Source organism: Bos indicus, chromosome 1 (genome assembly GCF_029378745.1).
Source record: "Bos indicus isolate NIAB-ARS_2022 breed Sahiwal x Tharparkar chromosome 1, NIAB-ARS_B.indTharparkar_mat_pri_1.0, whole genome shotgun sequence".
NCBI lineage: Eukaryota > Metazoa > Chordata > Mammalia > Artiodactyla > Bovidae > Bos > Bos indicus.
The window spans coordinates 58,366,183-58,386,213 of record NC_091760.1 but is presented as its reverse complement, the minus strand read 5'-3'; the positions used below and the strand labels follow the sequence as shown (position 1 = coordinate 58,386,213).

General features: G+C 36.8%; 1 protein-coding gene across 7 annotated transcripts in view; it reads left to right on the top strand.

Annotated features, from left to right (window-relative positions):
• Positions 1–760: 760 nt before the first annotated feature.
• The window catches only part of LOC109573602 (cell surface glycoprotein CD200 receptor 1), a 64,185-nt gene continuing 44,914 nt past the window's right edge, over positions 761–20,031 (top strand). For 4 of the 7 annotated variants that reach the window (XR_011566257.1, XR_011566255.1, XR_011566258.1 and 1 more), the window contains exon 1: positions 762–1,112. Coding sequence is in view for 4 of the 7 variants with exons in the window: in XM_070787861.1 (XP_070643962.1) it covers positions 1,046–1,112 (67 nt within the window). In the remaining 3 variants the exon portion in view is untranslated. Of the gene's footprint in view, positions 1,113–20,031 lie in introns of all 7 variants that reach the window. The other 3 variants (XM_070787849.1, XM_070787866.1, XM_019980910.2) reach the window with 3 other exon arrangements.

Genomic DNA, 20,031 nt, shown 5'->3' with positions numbered 1-20,031 from the left:
CTACAGTCCATGGGGTCGCAAGAGTTGGACATGACTTAGCGACTTAACCACCACCACCATACTATACCACTACCACAAGATATCCATGTCCTAACCTCTGAAACTTGTAGATGTGTAGCCTTACACAGGAAATGGGACTTTGCAGATGTGGTTAAGGATTTTGAGATGGGGAGGTGATCGTGGATCACAAAGGTCTCTATAAAAGGGAGGCTGGAGAGTTACAATCAGAGAAGATGTAGCAAAGAACACTGGTGGGAATTATGCAGCCACGAGACTCAGAGTCTAAGTGGCCCCTAAGCAAAGAACAGATTCTCTCAGGTGTCTAGAAAGAATGCAGCCTTGCCAATACCTAGATATTATCTGTATGGGATCTATTTTGAACTTCAGACCTCTAGAACTGTAAGGTGATTAATTTGTGTTGTTTTAAGCCACTCAGTTTGTGGTAACTTATTACAGTAGTAATAGGAAAGTAACACATTTATGATGCTTCTAGAGTTGTGTGCGACTCCCAAAATCACACAAGAATTTTCAAGCAAAAATCTTTTATTTCAAGCTTGGTTACTAAGACTGTACACCTCTTCAACCTGGAGATAACTTTTAAAATTACGATGACTGGGAAATTTACAGGGATGGGCCAAATATAGATAAATATCTTGTTTTACCTTTTAAACCAAGTTTGTCTTGGACACGTTCAGTGCCTTACTATAGGGTTTATCTGTGTATAGCAGAAGTGAGAGAAGGACCAATGAGCTGAAAGATAACTCAATCAATCCGCTTCCTCTGTCTTTGCTTCAGTGCTTCATACAGGAAATCTATTGCTGTGTCAAGTTCCAGAGAAGTTTCTTCTGTTCCAAGTTACTAATCTGGCTGAAACACATAGAGGTGAAGGAAGGGGCTAGGAGGAAAGAAGTGCTGAGCTGCTAATGGGCTAAGAAGATCCAGCACGGAAGAGTCAATCAGACAGAGCCTCACCATGTCCACAGCTCCTTTTACACCTGTGTGGACGAACAGTGCTGAGTGAAGGGCAGAAAATAAGGAAACAGAAATGCCCTGCACTTGGATAACTTCTGATCTTCAGCTACGACTAATTTTGACTCTCTTCTTTGTTGCAGGTGAGTTTGAATTTTCTTTGGGAGGGTGACAGGAGAATGACAGGTGAGAAACGTGGTCACAGCTTTTCCTGCGCTCTTTGCCTTTCTTATGGGGGCAGAGCACAGCAAATACAATCAGAGTTATGGGGGAGGGGAGAGTTTCCTCCTGGATTAACTTTACTTTATTTTTCTTACTTTCCCCTTTGTCTCGCTTATTTTATTTTTCATCCTACTACACTATACGTATATCTTTACTTTACCCCACTGCCTACTTCCTCATCCCCCCAACACGTTTTTAGGGCAAGGCAGAATAAATTACTTTCTAGTAGCAATCCAAGTCATCTGATGAAAGTGGAATTCTTTTCGTCTCTTCTTAAACCACTTAAATAATAATCCCAATCTATTTATGTCTGTATTGTTAACAGTATAAATTAGGAAAGTTTATTGCTGTCTTGTCACTTTCGATGAGCAGGCACTTTTAAAAATATAACACATTCACAAGTTTGGTGTTGTGTCTGTGATGTAGGTCTGCATTTATTTTAATATGTGTGGGCTGTCAGAAACTCTTTCTGGATTAGAAGACACACTCTTCAACATCTAGGTTCCTGCAAGAGTTGTGGAGAAATTGGGGCTGTTGTGGGGGTGTCCTGGTTTCACTACTGAGGGTTGGTAGGAGTTGATGTAGGAGGGAGTTTTCAGGTTTCACTTTTAGTTGATGGGAGCAGTTGCAAGGAAACATTTGGTTTAAAATTTTATAGTTTAGTAATTCAAAGAGAAAAATTTATTTTTTTCTCATATAAAGGGTTTTAAAATACTGCCCGTCTTCCAGGAAAACATCTACTTTTCCTCATGTAGGTGAGCACATGTAAAGTAACTGTGCTGTATCACTGAGCTTTTCTGGGGAGTGCTTTCACATAATTTTTCTCCTTTGATCAGCACAGCAACCCATCGAAGTAGACATAGAAGACATTTTTCCACCTTACAAAGAAACTGAGGTATAGAGAGTTGAAATTTGTCCCAGTTTATACTACTAGTATATGACAGTCATACCTAGTACTAATATACATTTGTAAGCAACACTAAACATCTGAATAGGCAGTTTTCCTCAATACTTAGTCTTTATGCTTCTCACTAACAAGCACCATTAAGTCAATAGGTAGTTATAAACTGAATGGAGTATTTACTCATTTAAAAAAAATCAAATCAGCTGAATCTTTTAGTAGTTGAGATCTTGTTGTAGAAAGTTTTTATAGAAACCTGTACAGTACCCAATTTGGCAGGGAATGTCAGCTAGACAATGAGTTATTTATGTTAAGCTGCAATGTGACTTTGGGGTAAAAGAAAAAAAAATCATGATTAAAACATAATCGATAATTTTGAATTTGATAGTTTAAAGGTTTGGATTTTAAAACTATTTCTAACCACAGCTAGGATATACTACCAATGTCAAATCCCTGAGATTTGTGCTTCTATAATTATAGTGTTATCAGAATATTTAAGAGAAAGATATGGAAAAGCAAATTATATTTTGTGCAGTGATTTGACATGATAAATTCACCATGAAATAATTCAGAATAATGATATGTAAAGCCCTTGGGGCATGAGTTTATATCTTTATTACTAATACTGCTTTGTTATTAATACTGCCAAACAGAAATAACTCACTTTATTAGACAAAACAAACTCACAAAGAAGAGAGCTAATGACTTCTCTGAACATGCCATTAAAGAACACATGTATACCTGTGGCGGATTCATTTTGATATTTGGCAAAACTAATACAATTATGTAAAGTTTAAAAATAAAATAAAATTAAAAAATAAATAAATAAATAAATGCCAAAAAAAAGAGGAAAGTAAATTTAATATTTTCCTCAATCCAATATGTCTAAAGTACTACCATTTAAACATTAAATCAATATAAATTAAAAAAAATTATTTACTTTTTTGTTTACTTATTTGCTTTTAAATTCAAGTAATGTGGTAGTTGATGGATAAGATTTATTAAGAAAGTGTCTGAGAGGGAAAAATAAAAACAATGCTAATCATCCATTGCAGAGAAAAGCTCTCTAGCCTTGTATCTAGTATCCTTCCCTCAAACTCCCTTTACCGCACGCCACGTCTTTCTTTTTATTTTATACTATTGTCTTCTAGATTTTTTTCTTGTGTTCAGATTATATTTTGATGTCCGCATCAAAATGACTCTTTTCTTTTATAAAAGTCGCTAATATTTAGATTATGAGTTACTGAAAAGAAATCCTCCTTTTTTTTTTTCTTCTTTGGGCTAATTTTAACCATTTATCATTATCTTCCAGTAGGGGGCAGGCATTCACAAGAGGAGATAAAAATCAAGGGAGGGTTGAATGGCAGCTTTGGCAGGTTTGCAAAAGATGGAAAAAGAGATTAAAAGCAATGTGGAAAGAAGGTGTTTGTCCTCATTGATTTCAGTCTTCCTTTTCTAATTTGCAATAGCTATGAATGTACACATTTTAGTAATTTTTAGGTGTGGTATCCTTTAAACATCCATGCTTAAGCAATTAATAAATGGTCAATACCGAAATCAGATTGGTTGTATTCTTTGCAGCCAAAGATGGAAAAGCTCTGTACAGTTAGCAAAAACAAGACCTGGAGCTGACTATGGCTCAGAATATCAACTCCTTGTTGCAAAATTCAGGCTTAAATTGAAGACAGTAGGGAAAAACACTAGGTCATTCAGGTATGACCTAAATCAAATCCCTTATGATTACACAGTGGAGGTGATGAATAGATTCAATGGATTATGTCTGGTGGACAGTGCCTGAAGAACTATGGACAGAGGTTCATAACATTGTGCAGTAGTCAGTGACTGAAATCATTCTAAAGAAAAAAGAAATGCAAAAAAGGCAAAGTGGTTGTCTGAGGAGGCTTTACAAACAGCTGAAAAAAGAAGAGAAATGAAAAGCAAGGGAGAAAGGAAAGATATACCCAACTGAATGCAGAGTTCCAGAGAATATCAAGGAGAGATAAGAAGACCTTCTTATGTTCACTTCTTATGTGAACAATGCAAAGAAATAGAGGAAAACAATATAATGGGAAAGACTAAAGATCTCTTCAAGAAAATTGGAGACATCAAGGGATCATTTCATACAATGATGGGCACAATGAAGGACAGAAACAGTAAGGACCTAACAGAAGCAGAAGAGATTAAAAAGAGGTGGCAAGAATACACACAAAAAAGAACTGCACAAAAAAGGTCTTAATGACCCAGATAACCATGATGGTGTGGTCACTCACCTAGACCCAGACATCCTGAGTGTGAAGAAGTCAAGTGGCCTTAGGAAGCATTACTATGAACAAAGATAGTGGCGCTGATGGAATTCCAGTTGAGCTATTTCAAATCCTAAAAGATGATGCTGTTAAAGTGCTGCTCTCAATATGTCAGCAAATTTGGAAAACTCAGCAGTGGCCACAGGAAAAGGTCAGTTTTCATTTCAATCCCAAAGAAAGGCAGTGCCAAAGAATGTTCAAACTACCATACAGTTGAGCTCATTTTGCATGTTAATAAGGTTATGCTTAAAATCCTGCAAGCTAGGCTTTGGTAGTACGTGACCTGAGAACTTCCGGATGTACAAGTTGGGTTTAGAAAAGGCGGAGGAAACAAAGATCAAATTGCCAATATTTGTTGGACCATAGAGAAAGCAAGGGAATTCGAGAAAAACATCTGCTTCATTGACTATGCTAAAGCTTTTGGCTGTGTGGATCACAACAAACTGGAAAATTCTTAAAGAGATGGGAATTTCAGACCACCTTACCTGCCTCCTGAGAAACCTGGATACTTTGGCCACCTGATGCAAAGAGCTGACTCATTAGAAAAGACCCTGAGGCTGTGAAAAATTGAAGGCAGAAGGAGAGGCTGATAGAGGGTGAGATGGTTGGCATCATCGATTCAATGGACATGAGTTTGAGCAAACTCCAGGATACAGGGAAGGAGGGGAAGCCTGGCATGCTGCAGTCCACGGGGTTGCAAAGAGTTGGACATGACTGAGCGACTGAACAACATCAACAAATCCTTTTGGCATCTGCAGATTTTGGTGTCTGCAGAATCTCTTATTTTGCCCCTCATACTGATAATTTGTGTCTTCTCTTTGTCAATCTGGTTAGAGGTTATTGATTGCATATATAATGTGTGTGTGTGTGTGTGTGTGTGTTTGTGTGTGTGTGTGGAGAGAGAGAGAGAGAGAGAATAGGGCCTAAAAATTATTTGCCACCTACATTCGAGAGATCAAGCTAAAATGAAACACATGGAGAACATTTTAAATCAGTCAATCTTGAAATGGTGTTGGAGTTATTGAAGGCTTTCTGGAGGAGAAGGGTCTTGAATGATAGGTTTGGATAGATGGGGAAAGAAAGATAGGAATTGGGAGGAGCAGGTGTGCAGCATGATTAAAGGCAGATGATTCAGGGAGAGAAAGCACTGTAGCTTGATGTAACAGAGATTGTTATATGATCTCAGGAAATAAGGCTGCATTTCAGGCATCCTTAATCAGTAAACAAAGGAACTTGGAAACTGTAACTTTTGGGGGAAATAATAAAATAAAATTTTGGAAAAAAAATGTGGCAGCAGTATCTCATTGAGTGGGAGTGGTACTTGGTAAAGCTTTATTTTGAAGCAGGGGCAAGGGTTCTTACCCTTGAGTTTCCATTTTAGGAAGGTCCATGGTATCACTGAGAGTCATTGGTGGCTAAGAAGGGAAGTTTCTTTGCAGAGGAAGATGTTAAATTCAATCTAGAGATGGCAAACACACAGGATGAAAATCTCTATTGGTACTTGGAAGTATAGCACAATCCAGGTTTCGTGAATTATTCATGGTGGAGGATCCCACAAAAAGAGTACACATTGAGATAAAAATGGCAGAATAAGCTCTAGAGATTTTTGGATTTGGGTCCTAGGAATGATAATTATTTCTTCTTCTTTATAACAGAAAATAAGATCTGAGAAGATGTGGGAAAAGAGACACTGTAGTATAGATGGAATGCTTCACTTTAAAAAAGAGGACAGAAGCTCTTCTGAAATTGCAGACTAAGATGAGAAGTTGTATGTAGAGATGCTAATAGGTTGAGGATAGAAATAAGGAAATGGGAACAAATCAGAGAATTCCACAGTAGGTAAATTCCTTTCCAACAAAGTCACGAGTATTTCAGTTAATGGTGCTAGTTAATAAAATAACTCGGTTGTCATTTGGCTTTCTGCTGTATCTGAAAAATCAATCTGTACAGTGATTAAGAATGTAGTAACCATGGATATACTTTTGCTTCTTCCCCTTGTTGTCATCAATACAGATTTGAAAATTCCTAAATAGGATTAGGGAGCAGATCTGTGGCTACAAAATGACTTGGGACTGTGTGATGCTAATTGCTCCTAAGAATCAAACCATTACTTTTTTAAATAGTTATAAACTTTAAAAGTTGAGTTTTGAGCAGAGAAAGTTTATTAGTGAGGACTCTTGGAAGCAGCAGCTGGAAAATAGGGCAACGCAGCAGAGGGGGAAAGGCCAGCAATCCCAATCATGACACCCTCATCTGACTGCATGTGAATTTCTGGAGTTAGAGTGGCTCCAGAGAGGCTCTGCATTGAATCAGAATGTCTTATGGGCCTCATTCTCCAAATCAGTCAACAGATATGGACTGCTCTGGGTAAAGTCTGACTTTGCTTGGGATAACTGAGATGATTTCTGAAGGTGTGAGAACTGAAGGCCGTCTGCTGACAGTGCTCCTAACAGCAGGAGCAAAAAGTCATTCCTAAAATAGGATTCTGGGTACACGTACTATCTCCACCATAGCTGCTGTTTCAAATATTCTTCATCCCTTCCTGAATTTCTGAGTTTCTGTGTGATGCTATTTCCCTTCAACCTAAGTAACTTCTATTATCCTCACTAATAGTGTAGTCCTGCTGGCGAGGAGTTCTCTTGGTTTCCTTTTATCTGAATATGCTTCATTCTTGCATATTTATTCTTGCATATTTTTGCTGGATACAGAATTCTGGTTGACTTTTTTTTCTTTCGTCACTTTAAAAATGTTGCTTTACCATTTCTGATGAAAAGTTGGCAGACACTCAAAACACTGTTCCTCTTACTCTAATGTGTCATGTTTTTTCCTGGCCACTTTCAAGATTTTTTCTGTTAGTTCTCACCGCTTATAATGTGTCTACGTATGGTTACTTTTATATTTATCCTGCTTGAGGATTACTGAAATTGTTGAATCTGTAAATTTATGCTTCTTGGTAAATTTAGGGAAATTTTTAATCACTATTTTCTCCAAATATTTATCTACCAGCTTTCTAAGTTAGACATTCTGCTACTTCATTGAAGGCCTTTGTGGCTAACATAGGTTTGTTTGTTTTTTTTTTTCTTCCAGTTATTTTTTTTTTCTCTCTGCTCTTCAGATTGGATAACTTCTATTGATATATTTTTAAGTTTGCTAACACTTTCTTCTCTCATTTCTATTCTTCTGTTAAGGTCATCTTATATTTTTCTATTTTATAGTTTCCATTTATTTTGTAACTTGTTTCTTTCCTTTCTGTTGAGGTTTTTCTGTTTCTTCATTCATTGTGAGCCTGTTTTCTTTCATATCACTGAGAATAGTTTAATCTCTACTTTATGGTACTTGTCTGATAATTGCAATATGTGGGTCAATTTGAGGTTGATCTCCCTTTAATGTTTTTTTTTTTTTTTCCCCTCCTAAAAATGGGTCACAATTTCCTGGTTCTCTGTACAGTGAGTAAATTTATTTATATTGTGACTATTACATCTTAGAGGACTATATTCTATTACTTTGTTGATTTTTTTTTTTTTTTTCAGAAAACATTGAACTTGGTGGAACTCAAACTAAAAGCTCTCTTTTGGACAATATTTTAAATCACAGTGCTTTTACCTTTAGTTGGTTGGCGTAAGTGTGCCCTGCCATGTGGGGCTTGGGATTAGCCAGAGATGTGCATACAGTTTATATAAGGAATTTGAACTCTCTCTTTCTGCCTCTCTCAATTTCAAGAGCCCAAGGTTGCCCCGAAATCTATCTTTCTGTTCTTCAGAAAAACTGTGGATTTTTTTTCCTCTTAGAGTTTTAGCTGTCCAGTGTCCTGCCAACTGCAGTATTTCCTGGGACTAGAAGTGATAAATATGGGAACCTTTCCTTCTTTCAAGATTGATACCCCTCAAGAATCTCACTTTTTCTACTTTCCCGTGGCTTCAGATAGCTTTTATATTTTGTCAGAATTTGCGGTTGTTATTGTGTTGAAGCTTACAGGGCCATAAGCCAACTGGAACTTTCTTCGTCTGTCTTTTTAATATCATTGTGATTTTTTAAATATCATTGTGTTTTTATGAACTGATATTGATTTGGTTGGCTGTATTGTCTTAGATGTTGAAATTGAATGTTCAGTTCAGTTCAGTTCAGTCTCTCAGTTGCGTCTGGCTCTTTGTGACCCCATGGACTGCAGCACGCCAGGCTTCCCTGTCTATCACCAGCTCTCAGAATTTAATCAGACCCATGTCCATCAAGTCGGTGATGCCGTCCAACCATCTCATCCTCTGTCGTCCCCTTCTTCTCCTGCCGTCAATCCCTCCCAGCATCAGGGCCTTTTCCAGTGAGGCAGCTCTTCGCATCAGGTGGCCTTTTTGCTTTCTAAATTTCCTCCATGCATTGACTATTTTGTTACCTTTCATTTTTCTAAAAAAAATCTCACTCCCCTTCCCCCCATTTTCTAGATTCTTATGAATCTCTGTATTCAATTTAAAGATCTATAATGAGATATAATTTAAATCACTAGCTATGTCATCTTTAAGAACTTACTTGCCCTCCCGACCTTAAACCGTAATTTCCTTATTTGTGGAATAAAAGAAATGCCTGACAGTATTAAGAAGTATTGAACTTTCAAACAGGAAGGACTTTAGAAACCTTCAAATTAAATTCTTTCATTTTATACATGAGCAAATAAAGCCCAGAAATGTTTAAGGAATTACTAAAGACATTACTCAGCTTTTTAGTGCATGAGCTGAGCTTGGAACTCCTCCATAGCAACAAAAAATAGAGGGGAAAACAGATGTGGCAAGTATATGTGGGAAAATCCATGATTTTTTGGTGTGATATACTTGAAATAACAGCAAGCATTTGAGTGGTGAGAAACAGTGGCATAAGGACTGAGATTCTTGTTTAGGAAAAATAAGTCAAGGTTCACAACACGGACTAGCTTTTTCTGTCAATCAGTAGGTAAGGAGGTGTTTGCCGTGTGTCAGACACAATGTTCTGTTGCAGAAACATAGATCTTGCTCTCACAGAGCTTAGAATCTGTTAGGAAAGGTAGACATTAAATTAATCATCACAAATAATTTCATAAAATAAAATGAGTTAAGAGAAATATAGGGTGACATGGCAATGTGTAATTGGTAAGCCTGATCTGTTCTGAAGATCAGGGAAAACTGCTCTTTGGAAGCGAGGTTTAAAATGAAGAAGAGCATAAAACAGCCAGGCAAGGAAAGTTGAGGGGATGAATATTCCAGAAAGTCAAACAGCCTATATGAAGGCCGAGGGAGCTAAACTGTGACTGAAGTGATAAAACAAGGAGAAATCAACTGTACTGAGGCCCAATTCAAGTTCTGGAGGTGGGGGATGATGGTGAAAGAGGAACAGGTGAGACCTGGGGAAATACCTTTACAAAGGTGCCTGAGGATACAGGCAGGCTTGTGGAGAAGGAGACAGATAGGGAGAAGCATACGGTGGTGATAGAGGTGCAGGAAGGAAGGGGTTTTAGTTGTTGTTCCCTTGCTCAGTTGTGTCTGACTCTTCGTGGCCCCACCCCATGGACTGCAGTGCACCAGACTTCCGTGTCCTCCACCATCTCCCAGAGTTTGCTCAAACTCATGTACATTGAGTTGGTGATGCCATCCAACCATCTCGTCTTCTGTCGTCCCCCCTTCTCCTCCTGCCTTCAATCTTTTCCAGCATCAGGGTCTTTTCTAATGAGTTAGCTCTTCATATCAGGTGGCCAAAGTATTGGAGCTTCAGCATTAGTCCTTCCAATGAATATTCAGGACTGATTTCCTTTATGACTGACTGGTTTGATCTCTTTGCTATCCAAGGGAGTCTCAAAAGTCTTCTCCAACACCACAGTTCAAAAGCATCAATTCTTTGGTGCTAAGTCTTCTTTATGGTCCAACTCTCACATCCATACATGACTACGGGAGAAACCATAGCTTTGACTATACAGACCTTTGTTGGCAAAGTAATGTCTCTGCTTTTTAATATGCTGTCTAGATTTGTCATAGCTTTTTTCCCAAAGAGCAAACAGCTTTTAATTTCATGGCTGCAGAAGAGGAAAGTGGTTAATACTGCTACTGCTGCTAAGTCACTTCAGTCACGTCCGACTCTGTGTGACCCCATAGACGGCAGCCCACCAGGCTCCCCCGTCCCTGGGATTCTCCAGGCAAGAACACTGGAGTGGGTTGCCATTTCCTTCTCCAATGCATGAAAGTCAAAAGTGAAAGTGAAGTCACTCAGTCGTGCCCGACTCTTAGCGACCCCATGGACCACAGCCTACCAGACTCCTCCGTCCATGGGATTTTCCAGGCAAGAGTACTGGAGTGGGGTGCCATTGCCTTCTCTGAAAATGGTTAATAGCATCAAAATATGCCAAGCAGTCCAGGAGCATAAGCACTGAAGAAAGGCCTAAAGGTTGACTGTAAAGGGCCTGATGACGTTCAAAATTGTGGCCTGAATGGAAGGACGTAGGAGCCACAAGATTGCTAACCTTGAGAAGGGCATGAGTGGATAGGAAATGGAGGCTGAGGGCTCATACCACTAATTCTAGAAGTTTGGTAGCAAAGAAAAGAGACAGGATCACAGCTAAAAGGAGAAAGCAGAATCTGATTTTTTTTTTTTTTTCCTGTCAACAGAGGGGAGCCTAAGTGTGTTCAAAGGGTGTTCTCACATAAAGTTTTAAGTTGCTTAGTGATTTTTCTTTGTCCTTGCCATTTTGTTAATTTACTATGGAATACTATGCCATCTTTCCCTATGGTTTATGAATCTGCCTGCAATGCAGGGAATGCAGTTTCAATCCCTGGGTTGGGAAGATCTCCTGCAGGAGGAAATGGCAACCCACTCCAGTATTCTTGTCTGGAAAATCCCATGGACAGAGGAGCTTGGTAGGCTATAGTCCATGGGGTCGAAAAGAGTGGAACACGACTGAGCACACATGAGCATCTATTACATAATTTGAGAATGTCTGGTTTTATGATTTATTTTTGTGATATTGACACTTTTGGAAAAAAAAATGTTCATGTAGTAAGTAGTGAGTGGTAGGTTCAAAATAATTAAGTCTAGTTGTTTTCATTCTCCAAAAAAAAAAAAATCATTGTATCTGCCCTTTACTGACTCTCTCTTAGACGTTACTCAGAGGTTGTTCTGAGCCAATAATTTGAAGTTAGTTTCCAGATAGAGTCACCCACAGGGCCTAAAATATTAAAGATGCAGTGATGCTATCTGAAGCCTAAATGCAAATTTCAGGGCATCTGGACTTTCACAAATTTTTGTAGGTAATTCTGATGGGAGCCAAGATTAAGAACACCATTTCAGGTCTTTCTTCATCACCTAAACTATCCCCATTGTCCCAGCTCTACAGGCTGCTCACCTTCAGATTTACCCTTCATCCAATGTGGAATTTAACTTCCGCAAATGTTAAGGTTTCTGAGAGCCAGCACCTTGCCTTATTCATTCTACTATTCCTAAAGCTCTGCACAGCTACCTGACACTGAGTAGGTATACTCACAAAGTGTTTGTCCACCTGCGTGTTTGTGTCTGCTCAGTTTCTCAGTCAGGTCCAACTCTGTTATGCCATGGACTGTAGCCCACCAGGCTCCTCTGTCCATGGGATTTCCCAGGCAAGAATACTGGAGTGGGTTACCATTCCCTCCACCAGGGGATCTTCCTGACCCAGGGATCAAACCTGTGTCTCTTGGGTCTCCTGCATTGGCAGGTGGAGTCTTTACCACTGCACCACTCAGGAGGCCCAGGTATACTCAGAAAATGTTTGTCAGCCTAAACTTCCTCAAAATGTCTCTGGTATCTGTAACCACTCTTGCCCTTTATGCTTCGCTCTGAAGAACCAAGTGTCAGCCTCTTCAAAAGCAAACCTTCATTTTGCATTTGTCTCATCCCCTCCCACAACCTCTAGGATCCTGCCTGCCAGTTAGCCTCCTCCACTCTTGTAACTGCTAGCGCTGCCTCTGTCTACAAATACGCTGTACAACTCAAATACCCACTAGAAAAGTCCTTCTAGTTTCAGACATTGCCCCATCTCTCTCTTTCAGATTTGACATGAAAAGATAAAGTTACTGTCTCATTCTCTGATACTTTCAGGGTAAAAATTCTTGAAAGAGCAAGTCTACAGTTGTTGACAGTTGCTTCTGCTTGGGTCCTTGCCATTGTTCTCTATTGCCTCTGTACTGACACTACTACTCTCTTACAGCTCTTAATGGTCTCTGAATTTTGTTAGCAAATCATAATGTCTCTTACTCCTTACTTTAAAATTTTTCATATATGACTTGGCCTTGATTACTTGTGTCTTGAAAACTTCTCTTTCCCTGGTTTCAAGACCCCACATTTACCTTCTACTTTTCTTCATTGTTTCTGCTAACTTTACTTCCTTCATTAGATCCCTAATTTTAAATGTTTCAAGACTCTCAATTTGGCCTTGTCTTTAATTTCCACATCAAAGACAGTGATGTGGCAGTCCATGGGCTGGATCTGGCTTAGAGACACTTTTGACTGGCTCATGTAATATTTTTGAAATTTTGAATTAGCTGCCAATATTTTTAAATTGGGAGAATTTACCCAAACTCCCTGAGATGGTATCTAGGATTGCTATGAGGATTGAGTTAAATTATATATATAAAGCACTTAATACTATGTCTGAATATGAAAAACATTCAAAAAATTATATCATAATTATCATTTTATAGTTTCCAAAGCTCTTTTATAGATATTACTTCATAACTTATTTAATTGGCCCCTACAGACCAACTTTTTGTTTTTTTCTAAGAATTATAAACTATATAAGCATTAATATCCTAGAATATAAGGTGTTTTTTGGAGATATTGTGGGTTTGGTTCCAGACCACCACAATAAAGTAGATATCACAATAAACTGGGACACACAAATTTTTGGTTTCCCAGTGCATGTAAAAGTTTTGTCTAAAGAAAAAAATTATGTCTACACTATACTGTGACTTCCCTGCTGGCTTATCAGTAAAGAATCTACTGGTAATGCAGGAGACATAAGCATTGTGGGTTTGATCCCTGGGTCAGAAAGATCTCCTGAAGAAGGGAATGGCACCCTACTCCAACATTCTTGCCTGGGAAATCCCATGGACAGAGGAGCCTGGCAGGCTACAGTCCATAGAGGTCACAGAAGAGTCGGACACAGCCGAGAGGCTAAATAACAACACTACACTGTAGTGTATAAGTGTGCAATAGCATTATGTATAAATAACAATGTATACACCTTAATTAAAAAATACTTTACTACTAAAAATTGTTAACCATCATCTCACAACACAGGGTTTCCATAAACCTGCAATTTGTAAAAAACATAGTAAAGTGAAGCGCAGTAAAATGTGGTATGCCCATATCTTTGTATATCTGATATATGTATATATTCACTATCTATTCACCAAAAACACTGACCCTTGTGATCACTGATACACATTTGTACAACATCTACCTTGAGTAGGGAACAAATTTGTTTTCATTACCTAGTTTTGGACTGTGTGATGGTAATTGCCTGAAAAAAAGTTAGCCCAACAATATGACTTTTATTAATACGGTGTCCTACTAAAATGATGCAGACTTTGTGACTATTGTCACATACACAAAAATTAGTCCCAGCAATATGGTTTTTATTAGCACGTTTCCTATCCATATTTTTTCCCAAGTGGCTAGTTAGTTCCCTCAGTATCATTTACCAATGATATAATCATTCTTCCCCTTAGGAATTTGAATGCCTATTCCTATCAGATATTAAATTCCCATAAATGTAGATAGAGCAACTGTTTCAGAGAGTAATCTGTGCAATATTACAGAGGTAATAAGTGGAAATTTATTTATTTTAACATTAGCCAAAAGGCTAGTTGATTTTGTTACTCTAATTGTGGTGTTTTTTTCTAGTTTTGTCTCTGCTAAAACTTTGGGTTTCTACTCAATGTTTTGTTTACTGAACAGTTGTTGTGTGCTACTAAGTTAATGTATTTTAAAATGTAAATAACGTTCATAAATTAAAGTATAAGAACACAGAATAGATGTATTGTGTTACCAGGATCAGCTTTTGACATTGTTATTCCATCTTCCCAATTGTTATTCGATCTTCCCAAGCCAGAGATGGAACCCAGGTCTCCCACATTGCAGGCAGATTCTTTACCAGCTGAGCCACAAAAGAAGCCCAAATCTCTTATTTTACATTTCAGTTTCTTTCCTTTTTGGAAGCAAGGATCATGATAATTGAAATATTAAGCCATGAGACACATAAAGGAGATAGTTTTCATTTTAAAAGACATTTCATTTTTTTTTAAATTTTAAATTTTATTTTATTTTTAAACTTTACAAAATTGTATTAGTTTTGCCAAATATCAAAATGAATCCGCCACAGGTATACATGTGTTCCTGGCAAGCATTTGTTTTTCTTTTCTGTTCTCCTTCCATAGGAAAATACACTTGTCTCAGGAAAAAGATCTGAAATCATTATGGAAGATTAGATTAATAGCAAAAGCTGAAACTTTTTTTTTTTTTTAGCTCCAGTCTTTCTTCAGATCTTATTCCCTCCAGATACACATTCTCTGCATATAAAAGTACTTCTATTTGGACTGCTCTGTTTCTCATTCTCTTTCTTATTATCAGCATCTTGTTCATTGGGTCTTGTATCAATTACCTCTTGCTGCATAATAAACTACCCTCAGACAAATATTTATTCTCTCACAGTGACCCAAGAGTGAGTGAGAGAGAAACCATGAGGGTAGAAGCCATAGTCTTTTTATAACTTAATCTTGGCACTGACATTCTATCATTTCTGCTGTATCGCATTTGTTAGAAGTGAGTGAAGTGAGTGAAGTCTCTCAGTCGTGTCTGACTCTTTGCGACCCAGTGGACTGTAGCCCACCAGGCTCCTCTGTCCATGGGATTTTCCAGGCAAGCGTATTGGAGTGGGTTGCCATTTCCTTCTCCAGAGGATCTTCCCAACCCAGGGATCGAACCCAGGTCTCCTGCATTGTAAGCAAGACGCTTTACCGTCTGAGCCACCAGGGAAGTCCTATCCAGCCCACGTGCAAGAGGAGGGGATTTATAAAGACACAATTACCAAGAAAGTAGGGACCATCTTAGAGACTGCCTATCACCTCAGTACTACTATAAGTTACTCAAAGTACATTTTATATACTTTTCACTTATTGCTATTACAGTTTCATATACTTGTGTGATTATTTGGTTACTGTGTATTATTCCTATTGGATTGAAAGCTCCATGATACAGGCATTTATTAAAGCTTAGCTATTGTAACTGCATAAATAAGTATTATTAATGCAGCTTCCAGCTTCCCTCCACCAGTCCAAAAGCTCTAATACATGTGATAGGTGGTCACTCAGACACCATCTCAGTGAAAACTACTAGTGAAAGACTGATCATCATCTTAGGAGGCAGAAAAAAAAAGCTCATTTCCTTTACGTGCAATATTTCTCATAAAATTACTGCATTACTTTTCAGGTAGCTTTAGTAGAGAAAAAAATCACATGAGTCTGTTATTCCAGCTGTTGTTTTGTTTAGTCTCTCCATTACTGTTTGCTATTTAGAAAATAACAAAATGCGGGGGGAAATTGGCTATGCTTTCAATTATTCCTACAGGGTGGTAGTACTTTTAAATTATATATCAGAAATAAAATGGTACATTATTGTAAAACTTCTCCCAAAGTTACAAAGTTTATGGATTTTCTGGCTGACTATCATGGATTTCCACTAGTTCCCAATGTGAAAATTATTGCATTAGAGAAAGAAATATAATTAGACTACTTGGCTAACAATTCATCTTATTTTCAGAACTTCTAAAAAAAAGGAGACAATTCAAGGTCTCTTCTTGTTTGAATCCATTCATAACTCTAAAAACTGTTGGGAAATAATACTTGTATGTCTAACCTATATCCACAACATGCAGTTTTATAAAACACAGTACAAACATACTAACTAAAATGTTAAGGTTGATATTTTAAGTTTTCTGAAGCCAGAGAGTTATGATAAAGCTTTCTGTACTGTATTGACTTTACCATACTGGTGATTAGAAAAAGTTACGTGCTCAGTATAGCTAAATAAGGTTGTTCTAGCAGTGTGATTTTGATTTCCGGGTCTTTGTGTGATTAAGATCTCAGTCTCAGAGTTGCATTTATTTAAAATGAAGCTTGAATCTTTAGGAGAAATGTAGTTTCCTTTTTACTGGCTTTTAAACCTCAGTTTGTAGTGCTCTTCAGATGCCTTTCACTAGTTATTCCTTACTTATTAAGAATAACAGTCTGCATTTTGCAGAGGGGAGAACTAGAGTATATAAATTTAATTATTTTAAGTAATTTGGGAAAGAAGCAGAGTGAAGTAAAACTCAAATCTCTCATATTTTCCCACCATTGCTTTATTCAAAATGATCCAGTTCTGTATTTGTTATGATAATTTGCAGTTTTGAAGTCAGAAGCTTGAAACACCAAATGAAAAATGCAATAATTCTATTATTTGGTCCTCCTTGTGTAAAATATCAGAATATTCGCACAGATTTAAGTGTATTGAAATATATTGAATATATTTTAATGTATTCTATGTTCCTCTTTTTAAAAAGTATTTTGATAGTAAGTTCATTAAATGTTAAATAACGAAAAGATGACAAATAAAGATGTAAATACCACAAAAAACCATAAAAATGACTTTTAATTAGGTCAATACTAGCATAGAAGTCTCAAGTTCTGGAGAGAAATATTAAAAGAAATGTAAAAATAAAGTTCTTCTACATTATTCTCTTTTATAGCTATATGGTCATTTTATTAGAGCATAGCCAAATATTTTAGGCTATAGTTTTGCTTCAATTTTAGGATTCTTTCAGCTTAAATTCATTTGTTCGGGCTCCTTACTGCTTGTTTGTATTCTCCCCAAACCTTGCAAATGAATGAAACAGCAGAAAATCTTTACTTTTTGTTTACCATCTGCATATATTAGAAATAATAATTTAAGCCACTATATTGATTAATTATGGCATAATATATGTTCTACTTTGGTTAATAAACAGTTACTAAATCAGGGATTTTACTAGGAATTGTGAAATATTAGAAATGCCTATTTCTAACTTTTTTAGTCAGTACAGCCCAGCAAAGCACAGGATTTTGTATAGATAAAATCTGTTAAATCACACAAGAAAACCATGTGCTGTTTCTGAGAGCCTTTTTCACTCACTGGAGGAAGGCTTTGGAGTATGTGTTTGCATAGTCATGCCTATACAATGTCTCCTGTGTGGGCGGTGTATAGTTGCTCAGGCATATGACAATGATGATTTGGGAAAGGAAACTCAAAGCGAGTGCTCAAAGTGACTAAGAGGTTTCACTAGTAGTCAAATCACAAAACAATCTTACTTCTACTGATGATTTTGACTTAGATGGAAAAGGTTTTTTTAAACATTATTTCCAATGCCAAGGGGTTTTCATTTGTATTTTCTTTCATGTTTATTTGTGTAGATGCATGTTCTAATATTATGTGTGTTAAAACCTGATGTTTCTGACATTGTTTTTAATTAAACTGAGGGATAATTTATATGTAATTAACCGGGTACATTTAAAAGTTACAATTTGATGAGGTTTGACAGTCGTATAGTTCTGTAATTACTATCACAAACAAGATAAAAAACATATCCATCGTTCCCCAAATATTCCTTCATGTATGCTAGTAGTCCTTCCTTGTTTTTACACCCATCATCTATGGGCAACCAATGATCTGCCATTTGTCAGCATAGATTAGTTAGCATTTTATATTAGTTTACTCTTTTTGTGGTGTCTGATATGTGCTCTTTTGTGTCTACTTTATTTCACTCAAAGGAATGATTTTTGAGATTCATCAATTCGTGTGTGTTCCTTTTTACTGCTGAACAGTATTCCATTATACAGATAACTTAGCTATCTGCCGATTGGCATTTGGGTTGTTTCTAGCTTTTGGTTATTGTGAATAAAACTTCTGTGAACATTCATGCACAAGTCTTTGTGTGGACATATATTTTTATTTCTCTTGGGTAAATACTTAGGATTGAAATGGTAAGGTTTTATGTGGGCATGTGTTTGACTTTTGGAAAAAACTACTATAAATTTTCTAGTGCAGTTATACTTTTTTATATTCCCACTAATAATGTGTGAAAGTTTTAGTTGTTTTACATTTTTGCCAATATATATTATCAGTCTTTTTAACTTTAGCCATAGTAATAGGTGCATAATCATTATCTCACTGATTTAAATCTGCATTTCCTCTATGATTACTAATATTAAACATCTTTTTTGTGTATTTATTGGTAATCTGAATCTTTTTTTTTTTTGGTAAAGTGTCTGTTCAAGTCACTTGCCTGTTTTTTTTAATTGATTTTTAAAATTATTGGATTATAAACGTTCTTCACATACTATTGTTTTTTGAGCTGTGCTGTGGCTTGTAGGATATTAGTTCCCTGACCAGAAATTGAATCTGAACTTCTCTAGTCAAAGTGCTGAGTTCTAACCATTGGACAAGCAGGGAACTCCTGAAGAACCAGCTTTTAATTTTGTTAATTTTTGTATTACTTGTTTTCTGTTTTGTTGAGTTTTGCTCTTCCTTTTATTATTTTCATCTTTCTATTTTGTTTTTAACTTCTTTAGGTAATTCCTGCTTTGTTATTAGTATTTAAAGCTATCAATTTTTCTGTAAGCATTGCTTTAGTGTAGCTGCATATCACAGAATTTGATACTATATACACTTTTATCTGTCCTACTTTTTTTATGTAACAATATGTCCTGGAGATCACTCCATAATAGTTTATAAAGATATTCCTCATTCTTTTTAAGGGTTTCATTGTACTTCATTTTGTGGATGTTCTATAATTTAGAAAACTAGTTCCCTATGATTTGGATTATTTCTAGAAGTCTTGCTATTACAATGTAGCAATGACCTGTCTTCTGTACATATATTAATATATTTTAACTGTTGCCTATATAGCTTTGGGATAGTTTTTGGGAAGTGATATGGCTGGGTCAAAAGGAAAATGCTTATGTAACTGCTATTGTCAAATTTTCCATTACTGAAGTGGTAACATTTTACATTCCAACCAGCAGTATATTGGCATACTTATTTCTCTACAGTTTTGCAGAGTATATTCTCCAGTTTTTTTAGTTTTGATGATCTTATAAGTGAGAAATAGCATTTCTGAGTAGTTTTATTTTGTATTTCTTTTACCATAAATGATGTTGAGCTTTTTTCTAAATGACTAGGAGACATGTATACTTCTTTTTCTGTGAACTGTACGTAACTATAGGGTTGTGTTGACCTTAATTTTTAAGCCAGCTTAAGCCAGCTGCATGCCAGGAAACTGTGCAAACCACTCTTTTAAGCACTGAGGATGAAGAATGAAAAACCTAGATGAAAATCCCTGCCCCCCTGGAGCTTACAATCTAGTGAGGGAGTGGTGGGTTTGGCCCATGAATTTTGGCAAATGTCTCAAATCTTCTTCCTTAGCTTGGCTTTTCCTATTCAGATTCAGAATTCAAAATGCTTGTGCCCATGTGTCTTTATAATAATCCTGATTCTATGGACTTGCTGTTGATGTGCTCTTTCAGACCTTTGTCTCTCATTGTTTCTACAGAAACATGGCTGGGACTTGCTTCTCCAACT